General features: G+C 49.5%; 1 protein-coding gene across 1 annotated transcript in view; it reads left to right on the top strand.

Annotated features, from left to right (window-relative positions):
• Positions 1–738: 738 nt before the first annotated feature.
• Positions 739–24,029, top strand: part of ELF5 (E74 like ETS transcription factor 5) — a 29,556-nt gene continuing 6,265 nt past the window's right edge. Inside the window, exons 1-4 of the mRNA XM_021684741.1 lie at positions 739–800; positions 7,417–7,541; positions 17,276–17,509; positions 20,580–20,630. Coding sequence (XP_021540416.1) covers positions 7,421–7,541; positions 17,276–17,509; positions 20,580–20,630 — 406 coding nt within the window. The 5' untranslated portion in view covers positions 739–800; positions 7,417–7,420. The remainder of the gene's footprint in view (positions 801–7,416; positions 7,542–17,275; positions 17,510–20,579; positions 20,631–24,029) is intronic.

Raw genomic sequence — 24,029 nt, forward strand, 5'->3', positions numbered from 1 at the left:
CTGGAGGAAGTGGTAGAGAAGAGGGTTTCTCACTGATGTGCTCCCTCAAGGAAAACAGCTCTCAAGGGGCTTACTCAGTGCTTCCCTCGCATTACCTCATGAGACCCCCAGTAGCCCAGTGGGTAGGTACTCTTGTTTGCATTCAACCTAGTTAAGCTATTAGCTAGCCAGTTAAGTTATTCAAGGTGACACAGCTAGAAAACGAAGGACCTAGAAATTGAATCCCAAAACCACCTAGCTGCAGAGCCTGTGTTCTTAACCCCTGCCCCATCCTGCCCCTGCTCTTTGCCCCGCAGAGGGGAAAAAGAGAGAATGACGGGGTTTCCACAAGTGCCGGACTCGGCCAGCCCAGGAGGGAGGCGGCAGAGACAGGCACCGGGGGCTGGATGGCGAGTTTCCCCTCCAGCTTGCAGGAACGAGAATTCCCAGCAAACGCAGGGCACTTCCAGCAAAGCTCCCAGAGGCAAGAATTCTCAGCTTGTTTACTGAGTCCCCAGGAAAGGGGGGGGGGGGGGGGGGGGGGGGCCCGGGGGGGGGCGGTGAGCTGGGCACAAAAACAGGATAAAGGTAAACTTTCTGCATGTGAGAACCATTCCCCCCCTCCAAGGAGCCGTGTCACACTGTATGTCACCGTCATCAAAGGGGCTGTGCGTAAACCTGAAAAACCAAACGGACCTGTCTGTAGGTGTTACTTATATCACAAGGCTACAGGTGCCTTTATTTCCACCGCACGCTGGGGCTGGGAGCGCCTTGCCTTGAAAGCCTCCTCTTTGGACCTAGTCACCCACCGCTGTCCTCACGTAAGCACCTTTTCTTTGCACCTTTTCTTTGCTCTTTTCGATGAATTGTAAGGGGCGTCAGGGCTTAGAGCCCAGGGCTGGGGCCTGGGTCTGTTCATCTGGTCTCCAGCTCCGGATCGCCGCCCCCCTCCCCCCCCCCCCCCCCCCCCCCCGCCAGTTCCATCAGTCACAATGCCTCCTGGGAGCTGTTTGACAGGGACTTAAGTGCTTGCCTGAGAGAGTCATTTTTGCCTCCCGGGGCTGCGTAGCCACCCCCTCCTCAGCTAAACCAAGGGCGACTCGCAACGAATACGTAGAGCCACTCAATTCTCTACTCAGTTCCTAAAATTGTCCTTAGGAAGGGGAGCTAGATTTTGCACCCCAAAAATAGTCAGCTTCAAGGAAAGCCCACCGGCCCGGCGGCTAAACTCCTCCTTCTGCCGTCGGCTCACGGCTCCCCCTTGATACAGAGAAGACAGCTGCCTTGTTACAGTCTGGGGCATTTTTCAGGAATTTGTCTGCACATAATAGCTTAAAAGAAACCCTTTTTTGCCCTCTCACCCCACCTCAGTTTAGACGGCTTCCAGAAAAGCAATGGTTAGGGTTTTTCCGCTGTGTTCTCAGACCTTTCGAAGACTCTGCAGTGTGTGGAGTTGGTGTGCGTTTGCCCCCTGCTGGCCGCCACCGGTAGCCCACATGCCCCCGTCTCCACCTGAAGCTGGGGACCCACCTTCGGGTGGACTAAAAATTTTACAAACTGGAAAGGATGTCAGAGGTCATCAAGTACAACCTCTTCATTTTACAGATGAGGAAGCTGGGGCCCAGAAAGGTAAAGTGATTTAGGGAGACAGCTTCGTGTTTTAGTCTAAAGACCCAGGGAGAGGGGTCGTTGGCTCCTCTAAGTGAAGGCTTAATTCTTTGTCCTCATGTGGTCTCTGAGGATGTGTTTCATGACTCAAGGCGTTTTAGGCAGGCACTTTCACAGTTTGGTCGTCTGTTTTTTCTCAGAAGTCACCAGAGTCAGAGGCTTTTTGATACACTGACGACAGTTGATTCTCCCCTGCTCCTGAACAGGCGTCGATCGAGGTGTTACGTCCAGATTCTTGCATACGTGATCTGATTTTATTCAATTCTCAGGACATCCTGAGGATGGCGTGTTAAAATCCCATTTTAAAAGATGAGGCATTTTAAAGATGAGCTCAGAGAAGAGCATGGGTTTTTACAGACCGCACCTTGTATGAAACAAAAATAAAGAATTCTGACAGGCTGAGTAGTAAGACACCTAAGTGTCCCATGTCCCTTGTCCTTGTGGCTGGCAGAGGTAGGATTTAACCCCTCAAGGATTTCACCCAAAGCCGATGAGCTTTGCATCGGAACCCCCAGTAAACCATGTGGCTTACCTTCTGTAGGGCTTTGCCACACCTTTGGAGAAACAACTAAGGACAAACGAACTAGCAAGCTCCCTAAACAAGCTAGAGGAAAAGGAGGAGTCACTTGGCAAGACATGAGCAAGTCCATTCTCATAGCTGCTCTGCTTTGTCTCAGAAGAACAAATATTCAAGCACCCCAATTCTTTAACTGCAAGTGTCAAAATAATCTACCGAGATCTCCCCCCACATGTCCCTCCTTAGGGAGGTCCAAAGTGTGGGAAATTGGCCCTGTTTTGCCCCCAGGGCTCCAGACCCGGTGGACACTTAGGTGTCGCTGAGGCTTTGGAGGAGGAAAAACTTCTTCTTCCCAATAGGACTGCCTAGATGGGGGGGATCAGGGAAGGCCCTTCTTGGCCCCCCATTCCATGGTTTCCACCCTCATGGCCTGGTTCTGCCTGGTGATGTTTTGGTGCATAAACAGCCAATGTGTAGATGCTTAATTGGGTAGATTTTTGGTCACAAGCCCAGAGTGAAGTTGATGATCTCTGCCAGGGTCAGGAAGGAATTTTCCTCCTCTGGCAAACTGGCCAAGCCTGGGTGGTTTGCTCCTTCCCCTCTCTCTGGAAGGCTGAGCAGAGGTGCCTGGTTGATCAGGCCATGGGCACCACACCTGTGATTGCTGCCTCGGACTCGTGTCGGGGCAAGAAGCCCACAGGCCTGTCCCTCTGACTGTGCGGACCCCCCTGTGCACACCTGGTGAGTGAGCCGACTCTCAGAGGAGTTTGAAGCTGGTGGAGGCGTCGGGGAGCCGAGATTCTCTTCTATCACTTTCTCATTCCAACAGGTCCCTACGGCCAGCCTTTCTCACGCTTGGAAGGGAACCCACCTGATTCCCTTCCCTTGTGTGGATTGTGCTTGAGCCTTTCCTACTTACTATGCAGCTACAGTGGTGGCTGGGGGAAACAGATTCCAACAGCTGTGGCAGTGTGGATGGGCAGTGAGTGAGGGTTCGAAGCGCTTAAGGGACCAGGCTAGCCCAGGCAAAGAATGACCAGAGCCCACTGCTGAAGGTAGTGGACATGGGAGGGAAGGGAGAAGAGGAAATCGGGGGGCCTTTGCAGAACTAAAAGTTTAATCTCCATTCGTAGTGGTTGGATTTGTCTCCAATTCAGTGAGCTTGCTTGGCCACAAGATCCAGTATAACGGACATATATGCGTGTGTGCGTGCTCGTGTTTGGAGGTGCTGGTCCATTCAGGCGGATGCCGGATCATGGAGCCGGGGCACATCTCAGAGTCCCCCCATCAGCGTGGTCATTTAGTAAATGAAGAGCGGAGGCACAAAAGGCAGAATCATGACTCCCAGTCAGTGCTCTTTCCATGATGACAAACCAGCCAGCCCCTCAAAACACAAAAACATGTGCCTAGGACAGCAGGCCTAGGACCCTCCCTGGATCTCCTTTCCTGTCCTGCTGCTGATTCTAGGTCTATATAACCCAGTGTTTCTCAACCATTGTTTCATTGTTGCTCCCAACTAAGGAGGCTTTTTAGATAATTTTGTCTTAGTCATTACCCCCACATCGATGTACTTACTGCATATCATTTATGTACTGTGGCCCTTTAGAGGGTCATGAGACATAATAATGTCTAAGATTTTTTTTGACCCCCAAGAACCAATTTTTCCCCTCTAACGTCAATGTCACCCCCACTGGGAACGCACGGTCAAACTTCAAGCCTGGGCCTACATATTGCTGGACCTCAATGTACTGGCTGAGAAATGGGTCCCCAAACAGCTGGTTCTTCCCCCCCCCCATTCCACCTACATTAAAGAACTCTTAAGAGCTAGAATGTTCAATTATTGCAAGGACTTTCAAGGGCCTAGGAAGCTAAGCTACTGAATACAAAGCAGCCATTATTCCTGAACTCTCACACCTAGCGCATGCTGGCTAAGTGGCCAAGGTCTTTTGTGGAAAGCCCAGAGTTAATAATACGCTCTCCAACTCTAATAGCAGAAAATAAAAAATAAATCTGCTTTTATAAAAGACATTTTTTTTCAAGAAGCAAGAAATAATTACAGAAAAAAAAATAGCCCTTGGTACACCTTTAAGAAAACTCAATGGATATAATTTGTCATAGAAGAGATTACCAAAGGAAATCAGATCCGGTGCTGTGTACAGCAAGTGAGTAGGTTGCTGTAAAGAGGAAAAGAAATCCTTAAAAGAGGTAAATATCCTATTGATCCGAAATATTCCTAATGTTTGATAATCAAATTCAATTTACCAAATGACTTTTGAGAGCTATTTAGGTCAGATGTAAGTGAGGAAGTGCTCACTCCTGCTATTGTGTTTTTTACCTGGAGGATTTCTAATTGATGGGGAAGACCTAGGGACAGTTCTATTTTCTTCCATTTGGACTACACCCCTCCTTTCTCCAAACACCCCCATGAAGGTCATGTCAGAGGTCAGCCATCTTCTTCCTCAGTTTTCTGAGACTTTACCTTTAGCCCTCACTTATGGGAGCTTCTCTGAGGTCAAATCCACAATGCAGAAGGGGGGCTTTGGGCTCCAGGGGCCCTCCCCTCCCTCATAACCTCCCACCCCCATCCCTCTTCATCCTACCTCCTGCTCAGGATATAAAACCAGCCAATCCGTGGGAAAATCAGAGTCCAAACTCAGGCAGCCTTGACCTCTGTTTGATATGGCTCCCAGGGGGAGATCCATGAACATGATAATCCAGCGGGCAGGTTAACCCTCTCTGGGAACCAGAAAGGAGGCTTCCCAGTGGATCTGGTGACTCTCCAAAGACGGCCCAGAAAGGGTGCCAGAGTCTGAGAATTTGAACTCGGTTATTTCTCTGTAACTGGAGGGCGGTTCTTATGCACATTTGATGAAGATAATGATGGTAGATTTGCAAGCACCCCCAAAGAACTGGTCTTTGATTCTAGAATCACACAACCCCTGCCCTTCTCAGTATTGGGGTTCCATTTGATATGTAAGTGTGTTAGGGATATGTCTGTAGGCAGATGTGACTGTGAGTGTTTCTAGAAAAGGAAGCAGATGATCCAAAATTCGGAAAACTTAAGAACTCACTACAACATAATGTTGACACCCATTGACTGTATGACCTTGAGCGGGTTACGCAAATTCCCTGGGCCTTACTTGTCTCACCTATACAATGATGGGGTAAAGGGAAGATTGGACTAACTCTGGACTTCCCAACACATGGCGCTCACACCACTCATGATAGAGGAAATAGATCTGGTCAGGGGTAGGCAAACTTTTATTTCAGGGGCCAAGTAGTTAGTATTTTAGGATATACAGGCCCAAAGGCAAAATGGATTATAGTAGGTGGGTATTTATATAACCGTTTACTATGTAACTATTTACAAATGTAAAATCATTTTCAGTTGTGGACCATTCAAACATAGGTGGTGGGCTGGATTGGGCCTGTAAGTTGTAGTTTGCTAACCTCTGATTTAGGTGATGTATGGACCAACAGTTTTTATTTAAATGCTATGTCTTTATTTTTCTGCATGTTAAAAGGAGACAGAATTTCCACCTATAATGGTGATATAAAGCTTTCCTTTTAAATAAATGTAGTTGTTTTAAAACAAAAAGGAAGTGTTTTTGTTTTTTTTTTTTTTTTAGCGTGTTAAGTAAATTATCGGGATGGTAGGCAAATGACTAAAGTTTGCAAAACACTGAACTAGATGATTATTAAGCCCCCGGCCATCTGAAAATTCTATATGCTTAATATCCCAAGATCCAGAATCCAGTCTTTGGTCTGACATTTAACCTACCAGCTGTGTGACCTTGAGCTGCGGGGTCCCCTTTGCAAAATGGGGGTAGAAGCTCCCTATCTCATCAACATTATTGTGATAATCAGAAAAGAGAAGTTGGGCAAACAGACTTTTCTAATTTACCAAACATGAATTCTTTTTTTTTTCTGAATTGTGGGAATATGGGAAGCAGCAAACTTGAAAGATGAGACCAGCATGGGCAGGAATGCACATGAATGAGGGTCCCGAGCCCATTCCGTTTTGCCCTCTTTCTAGCCTCAACCAGACACCTTCTCCCAAATCTTCCTCCTCGCCAGTGTATGCAGGGAGGAGAGCCCTGTGATTAGGAACATGACTTCTTAAGTGGATAAACCTGAGTTGTTATCCAAACTCCACCATCTGCCAACCAGGTGGTTTGGGGTATCCGACCTAAAATCTTAAGCATCCATCCTCATCACTAAAACAGAACCTGTCTCACAGTTTGCTCCGAGGAGACCATGAATAATCAATATAAAGTGAAGTGCTCAGCACAGAACCCAAAGTGTAGTAGGTATATGTTCCAGTTATCACAGGTCCTCACTCTCTGAACCCAAACCGTGGGACTAGATGTGCTGCAGAATTCAGAACTCCTCAGGTATTAGGAACGTTATACAGTATATATATACTGCAGGATACAGAATCCTCTTCTCTGGGTATTCCTTCTAAGAATCATATGTATTGTATGTATCATATGAATATCCATCAAGTAGAATAAATAAAACTATAATTATAATTATAAAACTACAGAGCATAGTTATAATGTATATATGTATAATACATTGCTTATATACATATACGTGTGTGTGTATATATATGTGTGTGTCTATATATATATATATGTATGTTTAGTACATGGTTTATGTGCCTGAGTATAGATGTATGGATGTAATATATACATAACAGTATATAAAACTATATAACAATAATTTTGGATGGTTTTCATTTTATTTTGTTTTGTGTTTTGCTGGGAAATAAGTTTGCAAACACACACACATACTTTCAATTTCAGAGCTTGTGGATTTCAGAATGTGGGTAAGGGTTTGGGGGTGTATTCACATACAGCAACACTTGCCCAGCCTTCAGAAGCATATGGTTAAACGTTACAAGCCAGAGTTCAGGGGTCAGATGTGAGCCAGTAGGAAAAGTAAAGAAAGAGGCAGTATTGCATCATAAGAGCCTCCTGTCAAGCCCTGAGCTTTGCCACTGACAGGCCATGTTACGTGGGCAACTGTCTCAACCCCACTGTCTAGGTTTTCTTGTATGTAAGACAGGGACAGATGTACAAACTTCTCGGGATGTGGCAAGGATTGAATAACATTGTGGCAAGCACGTAGAGAGGTACCTGGTTCCTAGGAGGCTGCGTGTTTGCTATTAAAAACCGACTGTGCCCTGTGGGGGCCTCCTACATTGTGGCCCTCGTCGGCTTCCTCACAGCCCTCTCCTGCCGTTGTAGGGTGATGTTGGACTCAGTGACACACAGTACCTTCCTGCCCAACACATCCTTCTGTGACCCCCTGATGTCGTGGACTGATCTGTTCAGCAATGAAGAGTATTATCCTGCCTTTGAGCATCAGACAGGTGCGTAAATCCAGAGAAGCCCATCCGAGCTGGGAAGAGCTTGGGCAGGAGGTGGTGCTGGCCTCTAGGAGGCGGCAAGGCCATGCTGGGGGCCTGAAAATGCCAGCTTCCACCAGTGTTCAGGGCAGAAGACTGGAGGAGGTCTGGGAAACAGGCGGGGCAGCTTCTGCAGAGAGAAGAGTACCAGAATCCTCACCCCAACCTCTTCCCAGCTCTGTGGCCTTGGGGGACTCTACTAACATCTTCGAGCCTCGTTTTGCTAACAGAATCAATCTCTTGGAGTTATTATATTTAAGCAATGTAGTGGAAAGAAACCCTTAGCCTAGAGCCTAGCGCACTGTGATTGCTTGATCATCATGGTTTTAGCTAACATTTGCTGAATACTAGCTATGGTTCAGGCCCTGTGCCAAGCACCCATCTCATCCTTACAGCAGCCCTATGAGAAATGAACAATTATTATTTCCACTGTATGGATGAAGAAACTGAGGCACAGAGAGGTCAAGTGACTTGTCCAAGGTCTTATGGTTAATTAAGTTTCGTGCAAGTTGACTTGAGCACCTGTATTCTTAAGTATCCTACATGGTCATCTTATAAATGATGCTACCCTGTGGTTATTGTTATTAATATTACTGTTTTTCTCTGAGCTTCTATTTCCTTATCCCTAAAGCAGGGATGATGAGAATCACTGTGAGGATTACGAGAGCCAAACTGCATAAAATACATAGCTTGGCCCAAAGCAAGTGCTCGGTAAACATGAATCCCTACACTGTCCACCAGGCCTCCCTTCCCACCCTTCCTCCTCTCTCGGCCGGTTTTCTCCACCTAAAAAGGAAGCATGGGGCCCTGTGCAAATCCCATGCCAGAGGGGGGGCCAGCTGAGCTTTGCCCCAGCATCTCTCTGAGGGCCTCTGTCCCCAGGTGCTCGGGTGACTGCACATCACAGCAAACCTGGCAGAGCGCTCACAGGGCGGGTGCACGCCCCGAGGCTGGTGATGCAAGTCCTAATCAAGCTGTCAGTCCTCACGGGGCCTTAACCCTGTGCCTCCCGTCTTGGCATGGTCCACACTCAGGGGCAGGAGGCAGGCGGGTCCAGGAGAGGCCAAGCCTCTGAGGCTGCTGCAAAATGTCTCCAACAGAAGGAAGCCCCTGCCTCCAGGCCAGAGGCCAAGGCGTCACAGACACACCTGAGGCACTTACCTCCATAATCCAGTCCTGCCCCTGCTCCTACCACCAACGCAGGAGCTCACACACGCACAGTATGTCTCTCCCCCTGTCTGGAGGGTCCTGAGTCATCCAGATACATATTCCAGTTCTCCTTTAGGCCTAAGAAACACTCTGATTCAGAGATAATGAAGAATGTCCTCTATTTCTGCCCCTCAATATTTGGTTGAGGCTAAGTTTGAAGGAGGAAAATGAAGGCTTTTGTGTCCCCATTATCTCCCCCTTTGTCTGATGATGGCAGGGTCCAGAAAGAAGGTCCTTCTCTCCACACATGCATAACCCAGACCTGCCGTCCCGGGAGCCCCCTCTTCCTGCCCATTCTGCCAGGTGGCAGCTAGAGAGGTGGCAGGAGGGGATGGCCTGTCTGCCCAGGGAAGTGTTCCAGGCACTGGAGCAGTTTCTGTAGTCATCGAGAGCTCAGACTTTGGAGCCGCATATCCTAAATGCAGTCTGGCTTTGAGATTTAATAACTGTAGCATTGTAACTTCTTGTGCCTTAGTTTTCTCATCTGTAAAATGGAGATGGCAGTAACGCCTACCTCGTAGAGTGGTTATCAGGGCAGTTTGTGAATATGTGGGAAGTGTTTGGGACACAGTCAGGTGCAGGACAAGCACACATGGGCGTTTAAAAATGAAGGACTAATTTCAGTTTGGGAAGATGAAAAGGTCCTGGAGACGGGCAGAGGTGATGGTTAGCACAATCATGTGAATGGACTTAATGCCACTAAACTCTACACTTAAAAAGAGTTAAAATGGTAAATTCTAGGTCTATTTTACCACAGTAAAACAAAAACAAAAACAACAAAAACGAAGGGTTAACAGAAGTGATCACCCGTAGGATTGCCAATGGGGCTGATACCTGACAGTCTCAGACATAAAGACACAGCTTTCTCCTGTCTGAGGCCTCTGCATTTCCAACAGTCTAATGAGAGGTTGGACCGGGTCATTGCTAAGACCCCTTCCAGAAGCTTCTCTGATTCCTGCATCACAGATGTAGCCCTCTTCTTCCACCACCCATTGAGAGAAGACCAAATCCCACCAAGGCATGAGGCCGATGAAAATAAAATATACTGCAGGAGTAACCCTCCCTGAGGGAGGAGCCCGACTTTTGACTTGCCACCTGGCTCTCTGGATTCCTGAAGGAGCTGAATGTCTCTGACCTCCTAAAGGTGGAGAGAAGTTGGATGTGCAAGGACAGTTGAGAGCTGCCTGGGCACTGGGTGGGCCCTGTAGGCCCTGGCCCTCCTCAGAGCACCCGCCTCTGTCTTTTCTATCCCGGAGAGGTGATGCTGCCATCCAAGCGTCTGCAGAGAGGGAGGCAGCAGGGGACTGCAAACTCCCCGTGGTCTGTGGCCAGTGAGACATCCCTCCAGCCCCACGCCTCCCAGTTAGTGGAAAAACAGCTCGGTCTCTCTCCCCTCTTCATTTCTCCTATTGAACAAAAGCAACAAGGGGCCCATCTCATCCTTTCCAAGTCAAGATTTGACAGCTTAGATACTTTTGAGACCAAAGGGAAAGAAAGGGAGAAAGAAATGATGTACCCACTAGACAACCGATGTCTACAAGAGGGCAGGGAGGAATAATCAACTTAGTCAGGAAAACCAGGTGTTTTCACAAACTTTTCCAACGGCTGTAGCCGACAGCAACCGAATCTGTGCCCGCCACGCGCTAACCACAAAAGATCGGACCTGCTCTTTGAAGTGGGCCTTCTGCGTGGCCTCCCCGCAAGGCTGGGGAGGGGATGCTCACAGACTGCAAAATACTCTAGAATTTCATTAACTCCCTGTGGGGCTTCCCTTCTGCTCTCTTAAAATAAAGAATTACCGACACTGGAAAACTTTATCAAAGTGTGCAGGGCGGGCCATCTGTACTTCACAAGCGTATGATACTTTTTAAAGATATTTCTCCACTCAAGTTCTGACAAGTCATGGAGTACCCCGGCCTCACACCTCGCTGCTGGCTCTCCGCCCTGAACCTGCACACACCCACACAGCCCTCCCCTGTTTGCCGAGGTGACCACGCTGACATGCGGTGCCCCCTCTGCTTTGGATTCTCGTTACTACTTTGTCTGCAGCAAAGGTTTCTAGATCGGGGCCATTCCAGGGGTTCCTGAGCAGTCCCTCAGGAACCTGGGGTGACGGCTGAGAAGGCCGGGCTCCAGCTGCCACTCTCCATCCCCACTGTCACACAAGGCTCTTGCACCTTGAAGGCACGAAGGCCCAGCTGCAGGAGCTGGAGAACCCCTACATGACCTGCTCCCGGCTCTGCCACTTCCTCAGAGGACCTGGTGGTGGGGGGGAGGGGGGCCACAGGAGCACAGAGGAGAGCACGCTAACTGCTACATCCTCGGTGCTCCACAAATATGTTAGCTGTTGCTACACCATGGGAAATTTTATTTAAAAGAGAACTTTATTTGAAAAGGTGCAAAATCTTTTGGGTATTAACATCCAGAAGATCAGGGAGAGAGGCATTTGGGTCCCATGTGGGCTTTTCTCAGCAAGATCCATGCACTGGGTATAGAAGTCTGAGAGCACATGCAAAAGAATCTTAAGAATCTCTAAATGAAAACCAGATAAATAACATCATTGAAGAGTGTGAGGTGGGCCCGTGGCGGTGGTGACATCCCGGGAGCACCCCCAGAGAGAGATCTCAGTGCTCACCACCAGCAGCCCACCCTGCACACATCTGAGCCTTCTGGGAAGCTGTGGCCTCGGGACCACTAGGGGCTTGGTGCTCCCTGCGCCTTCCCAACCCCACATGCCCCAGGCCATAGCTCTTTGCTGATGCCCACCAACCCTTCTAGTCTCTTCTCCATCCAGTTTCTTACACTACTCCGGGCTTCCCTCCCATTCCACCATCTCATGGTCTAAATCATTCCACAGGCTTGGAAGGAAGGCCAAGAAGGGCTATTAGATGGAGCTCGACCATCCCTGGGAGGAAACCTGGAAACAATTTTTCATTTCAGGCTCCCCCCGCCTCCCATAAAGTCCTTCCTTTCAGTGACAAAGCCACAATTGATGGTGCCCCGTGCTACCCAGTCCACTCGCAGGCTCTCTTCAGTACGGCCCCAGGCAAAAAACTTTCCCAACTCCCTATGCTAATAAATCACACTAATTACAGTCCAGGCTGTTTAACTTGGGCCTCCTGTGACCCAGACTCTCTGCCTCCCCACGCCTAGCCCTGGGCTTGCTTTGTTCTGCTTGTCCCTCAGCTAGATGGAGGCTGGGGGCGGGGGGGGGGGGGGGGAGGGGGGCGTGGCCTCATTTCTCTGAGAAAAAACACAGTCCCAAAATAGTAACAAATTACAGGTGACTTATATTGAAGGCTTACTGTCCTCCAGATAACTGGGCTAAGTTCTTTACATGTACCATTTTTTTCCTTTTCACAGCAAACTTCCTATGAGGTAGGCACTATTGTTCTTGTTTTGCAGAAGGAAGCTGAGGTCCAGGGAGGTTAGGAAACTCCGCTAGGGTTGCACAGCTAATACGATGAAGAGCCAGGACTGCAAATCAGGGAGGTCCATTCCCCAGCCCATATTCAGTTAACTCCACACAATCCTCACCTCCCTTCCTGGTCCCTTCCTGCAGGTCCCTTGCTCTTCAGGTCATTCGATGGAACTGTAGAATGGAGGATGGGACAAGAGTCTGATTGAATTCCGGGAGCTGGCAGGTTCCTTTAGCTTCACAGAGTTGCTCACTGAGGCTCCCCGATCAGCGGAGGAGAAAGACCAAGTTCTCCTGCAGAGGGTCTGGGGACCGAACTCAGAGCTCTAAGCTCAAATTATTTTCACAGTCTCCAGTCCCACAGATTTTGCATTCTGCTGCATATCTATTTTGTTGTAATAAGAAAAGTCAAAATCCGCCCCCAGATATTTGCTTGAAGGGAGGCTCCCCCCAAAATGAACAATGTTGGCTCCAGAATTTCTATGTAGGAAGGGCTCAGGGGCAGCCATCCATTTGGAAGAGATGGCAAAGGGACTCGCCTAGAATTTTTTTAAGAGCACTTTGCCTAAGATTGAGAAGACCACAGATGTCTATAATGAAGAAAGAAAGTTATGGATTACTGAACCCACACTCTGGCATTTCCACGGGAGATGCACAGGCATTAATCATGTGGGTTCAATTACCCTTGGCACCCTCTGTCCACCCCCCTGCCCCGGGGCAGGGGATTAGCCCCTGCCCCTGCCCCTCCACCCCAGTGTCAGAAGCATCGTCTCGTGTGTGTCCTGAACACCAAGCATTTTACAAAACCACACAGACTCGCCAGTATCCCCACATTTTGAACAGTATTGGCCGCCTAACTCAGGCTGGCCATTCAAGGACAAATTAGCTTCGTTTATAATATAACTTCCTCAGTTTTCATTAAGAAAATAAACCCAAATCTCTGGAAAGGAACAAAGCTGCTGACCTACACACACAGAGAGAAAGAACATACTAGAAGTATTTGAGGAAATATAAAGTAGGTGTATGGGTAGCCTCAATATTAAGAAGTATACATGGATGGTATTTGATGAGCACTTACTACATGCCTGCCTCTGTTCTAAGCACCTTCCGTGGACATTCCCTGCTGACCGTGTGGGCATTTGAGTGTGCCACCCCAGTTCTACAGGCTTAAGCCCTCCCTCTGAATTTAAATACGTCCCAAGTTATAGCATCACTTGTGAGAATTCCACCCCCCCCCAGAATTGCTGAAAACCCCCTTAGCTGCTCAGTTCTTCCTCCCAGTATAGCTGGCCCTTAAACAAATGTCCTGACCTACTTCCAGCTTCAAAGGAGCTGACTGAGACTGTGCTTAATAGTGGCCCGTGGACATTTAGATTAAGGCTACCAGGCATGGGATGTGATTCGTCCCCAACCCATACACATAGGCAGCAGGGTTTCAACGCTCAACTTCTCCAAAGAGTTTTGATTATTTATAAATGCTAGATGCATTGAGAAAAACACTTTGCATTTCCAGACAATATAATCTATTAAAGATAACATACTCTGTGGGTGCATTACCCCTTCTTTTATTTGCCCTGAGTTCATCTCTTCCAAGTAGCAAGAGGGTCTTCTTCATATCATCACAGAGGTTGCAAACCTTGTCATCATCAGTTTCTCATCCTTTTTCTGATTTTGTAAACCTTTTGTAACCTAAATTTTTATATGTATAAAAGATATATATATAATTTTATGTGTGTATATGCCTTTGTCCAAATCTTTTTTAGTCAGTCTTGGAGATGTGTGTCCAACTTGGTCCTCCTCAACCAAGAACAGTGAGGCATGATATGATGCAAAATTCTCACATTTAAAGATGGAAAAATTGATGTGGACCTAACTGACTAGCCATGTGGCCTTAGTAGGCCATAATCTCTCAGAACCTCCTTTTCCTCCCCTGTAAAGAGGGGATAATAGGCCTTGGTGATTTGGCCAGTTGGTTACACTCACTGGACACCCACAGCAGGGTAGGCCAGTCCCCAAGCACTCCTGACTCAGGGTGAGCAAAGCAGAGCTGGCCAGCCATGTGGAGTTCATGGTTTGGGGAGGGGGGTGAGGTATGAATCCTTCTGAGAAGGACACCTGCGGGGGCTGTGCAGGTATGGGAGGTCTCCCTGAGATGGGGGGAGTGAGCTGTGGTCTTGAAGATGAGTAGGAATTAGTTAGGAGAAGGTAGGTGGAGACCTTGTTCTGGGCCAGAAGCAATCCTGAGGGAGCGGGGGGGGGGGGGGGGAAGGGTGAGGAGGGGCCAGATGAAGCAGGCCTTCCTCACCTCTGCGCCCCTCTAGTGAGGATAGGACCACAGAAACACACCACAACCAGAAAGCACCCATTATGCTGGCTCTCTTTGCCCTCCGTGTAGTGAGAACAGCCATTTTCCTCTCAGCTCCCAAGGCTATGGGAAGGCCTTTCCTGGTGAGGAGAGCCCGCCATGCTTGGCTCTGGCTCTGGCTTCCCTCCAGAGAGAGCTGCACACAAAGCCTGCTCTGTGGGTGAGCTTCAAACGAAAGAGCTGAGGGGAAGGGAGCCTGCCAGCAACACCTCCTCATGTCAGTGCCCACCCCCACTCAGCGTTTCTCCGAATCCTCTAGGCCCTTTGGCTTCCAGAAACAACATGGCCCTCTTCACGTGCCAAAGAAAATAACAAGGGGGTGGAAGTGGAGAGAGGAGGGAATGGAGACTTAGAAACCTTTCCATGAAAAGAAATAAAGTGTGTCCTCCAACTGCTGCACACCGATAGCCATCTCTGTTGGGGGCTCAGCTCAGGACCAAGGGCGGAAGAATTTCAAGGCTCATAAACGTCCCTCATCAGAATACCAGGAATGTCAAAGGCCCCCTAGGTTTACTCAAGCCAGAAATCAGTAGATGAAAGCACAGACCAGACTGGAGAATGGCGCCCTATTTTCTCAGGAGACCCTATTGGCCACAAGGGGCCCCCCCACACACTAGTGAGCCGGCTCTAGCCAGCGACCAGCAAGCAAGAAGAGAGGCAGCCCCCTTGTCTCCTCACCCACCAGGGAGAGGCAACAACACTGACCTCCACCATGCTGGCAGAGTACCCCCGACCCTTTATCCACATGCATATAAAGTTCTGATTAAAAATTTAAGATAAATTAAAACAAATCTATTGTTTAAGTTGATCACCCCTCAATCTACTCCATGGTGGGAAAGGAGATTTCTGGGGCTCTGACTTTTAGGGCGAGCCTCAGTTTCCTCCTTTGTGAAATCATACCTGTTTGGGAGGATTTGAGGAACTTGAGAAGCTGACACACAGGAGGTGCCTAAGAAGCTCCCAAGGGAGCAATACCCCTGAGAGGGCAGAGAACATCTCTCCTGCCTGGGATTGGAAGATCCACAGATTCACTGGGGAGAGTGGCTGCAAATGCAACATTTATGGGGGAATCAGAATAGCCTCATCGATATTTGCTGTGGTGTCCTACTCATGAGTGACCTTTTCTGTCGTCCACACAGCCTGAGCCACACGCTCCTCTCCGCCGTTCTCCTCAGGCCTTCTCACTCTCTCTCGCTGTCTGCCTCTGCCTCTCTCTCCACGTTTCATCTCTTCTCTGTCCTGACACTCTGAGGACCAGGTATGATGGAATGGGAAGAGCGATGGCTTTCAAGTTCCAACGAGGGTTTAAATCCCAGCTCTGCCGCATGCTGGCTGTGGGATTTGGGGCAAGTCCTCTGTGACCCTCCGGTTCATAATCTGTTACCTTCTAGGGGACAAGGACCAGACGTCCTACCGTGATTCTTTAGCTCACAATTTGTTGCTTCACACATAACAGGTGTTCAATGACAATCTTAATAATAGCATTAGAATCTTCCAGGCTCTGTTCTAAGTACTTTTGCATATGGTAGCTCATTTAATCCACGAAACAACCTATGACATAGGTGCTATCATTATCCCCATTTTGCTAATGAGGAGACTGAAGCTCATTTACTGAATGAATGAATGAATGAATGAGCACCATGACAGCCACAAGACTTGTGTCCAAGAGCCTAACCAAGTACCTGGTACCTCACTTCTTCCATGCCCCTTGTCTGCCCCCCTTTCTGTTTCTCCTGGCATTGGGACAGAACTGTGGAGCACCCAACCTCTGTTCCAAGCCAGGCATGGCCACTTCCCAGCCTCCCAGACAAGATGGTGCCCACCTCTGTGTGGGTTTGTATGGGGCTCCCCTGAAGGAGTGAAGAGGCTCTGGCCTCAGGATGGAAAGTCCTCAAAGCATCATCAAAACCACAAAAACAACAATACAACCTACTCCCCCACTTCCCCCTTCCCCAGCGGAGGCTGCTGTGGTGACGCAAGCTCTGCTGGCCTCTGGGCAACATCTCGCCAGCTGGAGGCCCTCTGCACAAGATGACCAGAGGCCGTGCACAAACCAGTAGCTAGTGTCTGCAACTGTGTGTAAGAGCAGAGGGAATCAAACCAGCTTCAAATTGTGCCTGGCACACACTAGGCATTTAGTAACTATTGAATTGGTTGACAGTCTTCTAGGCACTACACAGCCTATACACCCGTCAACTCCAAACTGTATAACAGCCCTGTGAGTTGGGCATATTATACCTATTGTACAGATGAGGAAACTGAGGCTTAACTGTCTATGGACCCTGCCCAGGTCAAATGCAGCCCAACTCGGGTTTGAACTCAGGCTTGTCAGGCTCCAAAGACTGTGCTCTGGATACCCTGTTGTCTGAAACCCAACTGCTCAAGGGCCTTGTTCTTCCCTTTCTCTTCTAGTCCTCCTCTTTCTAAGCACCAAAACTAGGCCCCCGTGCTCCCAAGCCATGACTGGGTTTCTCGCGGCTCCTTCTCTCTCCTGCCCCCAGGTGCTCCCGGAAGATCCAGTCTCCTCTGGTTTTTGCGGTGGAGCAGATAAGCCTGGGCCCCCGGAGAACACCCCACAGCCAGAGGTCCTTTTTACTCACAGCCGAGGGTTGTGGACGTTAAAGGAATGGGAAGCCTCCTTCAGGGGGCCCCCTGGAGGCTTTCCTGGGGACCGTAGTCCCTCACTTTCTCTCTCTCCTGGTGTAGCCTGCGACTCCTACTGGACGTCCGTCCACCCCGAGTACTGGACTAAGCGCCACGTCTGGGAATGGCTCCAGTTCTGCTGCGAGCAGTACAAGCTGGACGCCAACTGCATCTCCTTCTGCCACTTCAACATCAGCGGCCCCCAGCTCTGCAGCATGACGCAGGACGAGTTCATCGAAGCGGCTGGCATCTGCGGGGAGTACCTCTACTTCATCCTCCAGAACATCCGCTCGCAAGGTCAGTGTCCAGGGGGCCGGGCCTCCGGGGGAGGGGCCGGGGGTGGGGCCCAGTTTACCTCCCCCTCCCCGCCCCCCAAGTGGGATTTCATGAGCTGGAACTCTCTATTCACCAAAAGCCCCTTAACCAAAATCTCTCAATCCCTGGACGTTCTCCTTTGCTAGAATTAGAGACTGTAGGTCAAAGGGAGCAAGTTACAAGGAAGCACGTTGAGTACTTTTTTAACAAGAAAAGAAAACCTAAAAAGACATTCAGGAACCAGGCAGAGACAACGAAATAATGTATTCTGTGAATTAAGATTCGCCACCAGAAGACATGGGGAAAAAAAGAGCTTTCTGCTTGACTTTTCACTAAGCAGGAGGAGAAGAAAATGAACTAGACCCTTTCCCTTCCCGTTCCCAGAGGAGTCCAATTAATTGGCATTTTATTATCGCTTGCCTAATGGTCAGGGATCAAACGGCCGGAAGGTGGCGCCAGGGGCGTTATTTAACATTTCAATGCCCCACAAGAGCAGAATGTGGAAGAACAGGTGTTTTCAGATTGGAAATGTTTCTTTGAGAACATATAATTCCGTATCCCCATGTCACAGATAAAGGAACTAAGGTCCCAAGCGATTAGGTGACTTCTCCAAGGTCACACAGCACACAGAGTTGATTTGTGGAAAGTCAACACAAAGCAAGGGCTTTGAGTTCGGAAAGACCTGTGTTGCCACCCTGACTCCAACGCTCTGGAGCCACAGGTCCTCTGGCAAAGGGCTTGCCCTCTCTGAATTTCCACTGCGTCGTCTGTACATTGGGATAATAATACACACCTTCACAGGTGACAGGACTCCATGAAACATGGCCCGGAGCAGCATATAAAGATGCAGATGCAGTAAATGGCAGCCGTTTTTGTCATTATGAATATAACCAAGGGGAAAGACATTTTAAAAAATAAGGAAATACATCTCAGTTCAATTTTAAGAAAGACTTTTCTAAAAGTTAGCCTCTTTTTTTTTTTTTTGGAAAGACTGCTTCAGAAGATACTAAAGGTAGGAGGCTCCCCATCACTGGAGATAATCAAGCAGGCTAATAGCCCCTGATTGATGGGGATGCTGTGGCAGGGATTCCTGTTTGGGCAGAAAACCACAGAGGACCTTCCAACTCTAAGATTCTTTGCTTTCCCCTTGCTCTCCCCCATCATGAGTGCCTGAGGGCAGGAAAGCTATGGATGTTGGCCCTGGGGCACTTCTCAGCTTCTGCCCTGGGAGCTAAAACCCACCAGGTGCAGCAAGGAAGGGACCAACAGACCTGGTGTCCATCATTGTCCAGTCTTGGCTTCATTATAGCCGGTGACAGGGCCCTGCCAGGAGCAGTGGCCCGGGGCATAGAGTGGGCCCTCCGTGAAAAGGAGAAAGTCTGAATAAATCACAGCAGCTCAGGGAGGGGCTCCATTCAGAACCCCCCCTGGGCCACGGAGAGGGAGATGTTCCATCCTGGAAGAGGATGTAGCTTGGCATCACCAGCCTTCACCAAACATCATGTCAATCAAGTTTGTCTCCAGACCCCGGCATCCCCTGTGCTGGGGTCTCTCAGCCTGGGCGCCTCCCTTCCCTAACCCTTGTTTCATCCCCAAATCTCTGTTCCTGGAGCCATTATCTCAGGGCCCGTGCAAAACAAGCCAAACACAATTGTTTTTCCAACAGGCCATATTTTGCCTCTTATCCTGAGGAATCCCTGGGGTCACAAGGCCAACTCCAACGGTGGAATTTCAGGCCAGCGTAGTTAACCGTGTTGAGCAGTAGAACAACCTACACCACCAAGCTGCTCCACACTGAAATTCCTCCTTAAATGTTCCTCAAGCAGGAATGTATACTGTGTATCGTGAATCGAAATACATGTAGTAAGACCAGAGTGTACAGCGTCCCAATGTGCCCAAGACACACTGTTTCACCTGTTATCCCAGACTAATTATTACCAGCGCTATCTTTCATTCTCAAAAGTGTCTGCCTTTGTACAATAAATTAGATGATGATCTGGTTATTACCTAGTTTAGGCCTTCTTTTACTGCACGGATTAGGACTCTGGCAGAACAGGACACAGAACAAGTAAGTTTGGACAGTGAGAGGAGCTACAGGGAGGGGGATAGGGCCCAGTGTGCTGTCTGGCTCAGGAGGTATTTCCATAGGATTCAAGGGCTCAGAAACTCGGGGACACTGGTCGCTGGAGAGTGAGGCCAGCAGGGAGGGCGGGGGGCCGTGGGTGGCTTCCACGGTGGGAGTGGAATGGGTCCCTCATTGGTCAGTCCTCCAACCTGTTCTCGGGCAGCCCTCCGGGCAGAGTGCACCCAGGTGCCCTGGCTGACCAGAACCCATCAGAAAATGGCACTGGGAATAAACAGTCACAAATGTGTCCTGTTCCAGGCCCCTCAGTCAGTGGAAGTTAATCCTACTGAACACCAAGCTAGAAAAGAGGTGTCCCTTGGCCTGTGACACCACATGGTAACTTGATTTGAGACTCTTAATTCCCCCACCCAGCCCACCCCATTTTTCAGAGGAGCAAACCAAGGCCCCGACATAATCTCCCAAATTCTTATTACAGCCTCTCGGTGGGTCTTGCACTCCTTTTGGCTTCCTATGTCCATTTTCCCCTTACCAGCACATAACGGGCATTCAAACCCCCAAGGAATTGGAGGTCCCAAAACAGATCACAGACCCTGCGAGCAGAGCTGAAGGGGAACTCACTCAGCGGGAGTCTTGTCACATGCTGCCCGGAGACTGAGTGAAGTCACACTGGGGTGGTGATACGGCCCAGCTCAGGCAGGGCACAGGCGCCCTTGGAAAATCCTCGAGGCTGCTGGAATGCCTGGCCCCGGGGCCTGCTCCAGGAGCCCTTTAAAAACCAGGAGATGGTTATCTCTCAAAGGTGGCTTTAGCATGGCCCAATAAGAGCCAAGTGGTCTCAAAGTTTCTTTCTGAAATAAAACTACCCCGCAGAGGAGATGGTTGCTCCCCTTCTCCCCAGTACCCACTCTCCCGGTCGGGGAACCCAGGGTCACCTGGTACACTTGTGGACTTCTTTTTCCTTCCCAGGTTACTCCTTCTTTACGGACACTGAAGAGACCAAGGCTGCCATCAAAGACTGTAAGTAGCCAGGTTCACGTGGCCCAAGGCGGTGCCAAGGCCGCTGGTGGGCACCATGGGCTTGACGGTTCTTTTGTGACCACAACCGAAAAGTTGATGACCTAATAAACCAGTCACAGACCAGAAGACAGCAAGGGGAAATGTGGTGGGCAGAGCGCAGGGCCTGGGTTTATGGATTCCTCGTCTACCCCCAGACTCAGTTTCCCTATCTGTAAAATGGAGCGACCATCCCCGGTTGTGGTGAGTTGGAGAAATGGTGCATATGAAGTGCCTGGCAACACGGATGCTCCAGGCAGTGCTAGCTGTGAGCAACAATAACCATAATGACTAACCCTAGAGCCGATGTCTCCGAAGATCTGAGCTCCCTAAGTTTTTAATCATAAGGTGATGGAGGCGCTCCAGCGGCCCTGTTGATTCTGAGAATTAACGCTATCTCACTTTTGCAGATGGAGAAGGTTTAGGAAATGCAACTTTGGGGCTTTCATTGTTTTAAAAGAGGATGATGTTATTGCTTTTAATTACTGAGTGCCACACAACGGCCCTGGCCTGGGGACCAGCGGGAGACATGGGTCCTGGGTAGGCCCCTTTTCTCCATGGACTTCAGCCCCTTCATCCACAGAGAGGGGATAGGGGGGGGGGGGGGGGGGGGACTTGTGACGTCTCTGAGGGGCAGACACAGATGGATGGTTTCTCATGACTTATTTTTCCTGTCCTGAAAGTCCCAAGCAATCAACTGAGGATTTAGGTTATCTGGTTAATGTAGATTTTTCCATTCAGGGTTTTAGCCCAGGAATAGCTGCGTCCTTAAAGCACACACTGCAGGCTTACGGAGGCCCGCCGTGCCCCACAGAGCCCCTCAGCCATCCCAGGAGTGGTTCTGCCTTCCGTGCGGTTTCCCCACACTCGGGCGGCAGGGCAGAGCCTCTCCTACCTGTGAACAAAGTTCCCGTGGAGTTTCCCATCCATCCATAACGGTCTGCGGGGTACAAACCCTGCTGTCTCCACCCAGCCCAGTCCAGGCAAAGCCCCCCCGCTCCCCGGAAAGAAATGAGCCCACTGAGGCCTAGGGGCCATTACTGAGTCTGTCTAAAGGCTTGAGCCCAGGGCAGGCGCTTGCCATACTCCTAAGCAGCAGTGAGTTTGACCTGCCCAAACTTCTCCCAGTGATCAGTGTTCCTGCCTATAAATGGGTGTCTTTTTTTGCCAGCCTGCCTCCCTCACAGCTAGGAAGAGATAGTGTGTCCCATAAGTTCTGTAGAAGTTGTTACCTGAGTATAGAACTAGCCCCAATTAGAGTTATTGCTATAGTAATGGCGGCCAGCGTTCCCTGGCTGCTTATAATGAGCCAGGCCCTGTGCTAGAATCTTTACCAACATTGTTTCAGGTAATCTTTCTAATAACCCTGTAAGACAAGACCTAGTACCAAGCGTAGAGGTTAAAGGTGACAAGATTAGGAAGGTGACAGATAACCCAGGTGTGTCTAAGTCCGAAGCCCTTAATCCCTTCCTCTCCTCACGCATCCCTTCCTTTCCCTTTTCGTTCATTCATTCATTCAACAACCATTTAGTGTACCCTTACCATGAGCCAGGCCCAGGCACCTACTATGTGCCATGGCTGCAGCAATGGGCGCAACCTTGGTCTTTCCATCATAAAGCAAGTGAGGGAGACATCAAACAAACAATCCCTGTAATAAATTTGTAATGGCTAAGTATGATGATACCACAAAGAAAAAGGACAGGGTGCTGTGTGTGTGATGGAGAACAGTTTGCATTTCAATTAGGGATGAGGGAAGACTTCCTGGAAGAAGAGATATTTAAATTAAGCCTAAAAGATGAGCAGAAGTGAGCTAGGAAGAGGGAAGAAAAGGGTACAGGGAGTGAGCGGCAAGTGCAAAGGCCCTGAGGCAGGAACAGTTTTGGAGCCCTTGAGAAAGAATCAGAAAACTAGCACTAGGAGGCTCAATGCAGTGACCGGTAGCCACATGTGGCCATTAGGTTTAATTAAAATTAAATAAAGTGAAAATTCAGCTGCTGAGTCACACTAGGCACATTCCAAGTGCTCAATAGCCACAGGCAGCTAGTGGCTACCACGTACGACTGCTCAGATTCCCATCATTATGGTTCTCTCAGATAGCACCTTGGTAGATCATCAGTAACATCAGCAGAGGGAGAAGTGGAAGCTGAGGCCAAGAGCAGGGCAGGAGCAGGTCACATACAGCTTTTGAGTCTGGATTTCATTCTGAGCAGGCTGGGAAGCCACTGAAGCAGGAAACAATAAGATCCCATCTGCATTTTAAGAAGATGCCCCAGACTGCCATGTCTGGGTCAGGAAGGAGCCCAGCTAGGAGGCTATTGTCCAGGAGGTAGAGTGATGGTGATGGGAGGGACAGAGAGAAGTTTCTGGAGGTAAAGGTGGTGATAAGACAAGGGCTCTGAGCTGGCATCTCTACGGAGACAAACCCTGCACGACGGCGGCTGCCCCAGGCTTTGCTCCGTGCAGGCCCTGCCCAGCCTTACCAACGAGAGAGGCACCATTTCTAGACTGAACTCAGGGTTAAGTGGTCCAGTGAGCACACCAAAAAGCAGCACCCCAGCTCTGCCGAATGGCAGCCTCCACTACCACACCAGGAAACCGTGGCCTTCCCCCGGAGCCACTGAGGCCCATCTCTGGCTCTCCCACAGCTCTCCCCAGACAGAACCCCCAACATATAGTTTAACAAGAATGAAGACAACAGACTGACAGAGCCTGTTCTAGAAAATCCAGGACGTATGATCACAATGCCTACGGCCCGGCTAATGTTTCGTGATCCCAGTCACCCCCAATGCAGAAATGAGATGTGCCAGCCAGAGGCCAAGGCCTGGCCAATGAGGACAGCTGGTATCCTGGGGCTGCAAGCAGCGTTCCATCAGTCTGCAGCGAAGACGAACACCTACCCTTACCACCTGTGAAGCCCTGTGCCCCAGGCAGTGCCAGGCGGAGTATTTTACCTGCTCTAACTCATTTCATCCTCATTCTAACTCCATGAGGTAGGATGGTTGCCCCCATTTACATCTGAGGAACCAGAAGAGCAATGACTTGCAAAGAAGTGCACAGATGGGATTCCAACTCATTTTCTCAAAGTCTGTGCTTCTAACATTGGGCCATTCACCACACGTGCACACACACACACACACATGCACACACATACACGCACACACATGCACACAGACAGGTGAACATACCCCCAGACCCTTCTCTTCATTCCGCTGCCCCCTCAGTTGAGACCCAAAGCTCTAGACTCTTCTGGGTCTGCAGCTCCTCAGTGACCCAGAGAACAAGATGATTTTCAGCTCGGTACCTGTGGAAGGGGCCCAGGCACGACAAGCTCTGAAGCTGTCGGGCTGGCCCAAGTGACCCCCC

The sequence above is a fragment of the Neomonachus schauinslandi genome, chromosome 11 (assembly GCF_002201575.2).
Source record: "Neomonachus schauinslandi chromosome 11, ASM220157v2, whole genome shotgun sequence".
NCBI lineage: Eukaryota > Metazoa > Chordata > Mammalia > Carnivora > Phocidae > Neomonachus > Neomonachus schauinslandi.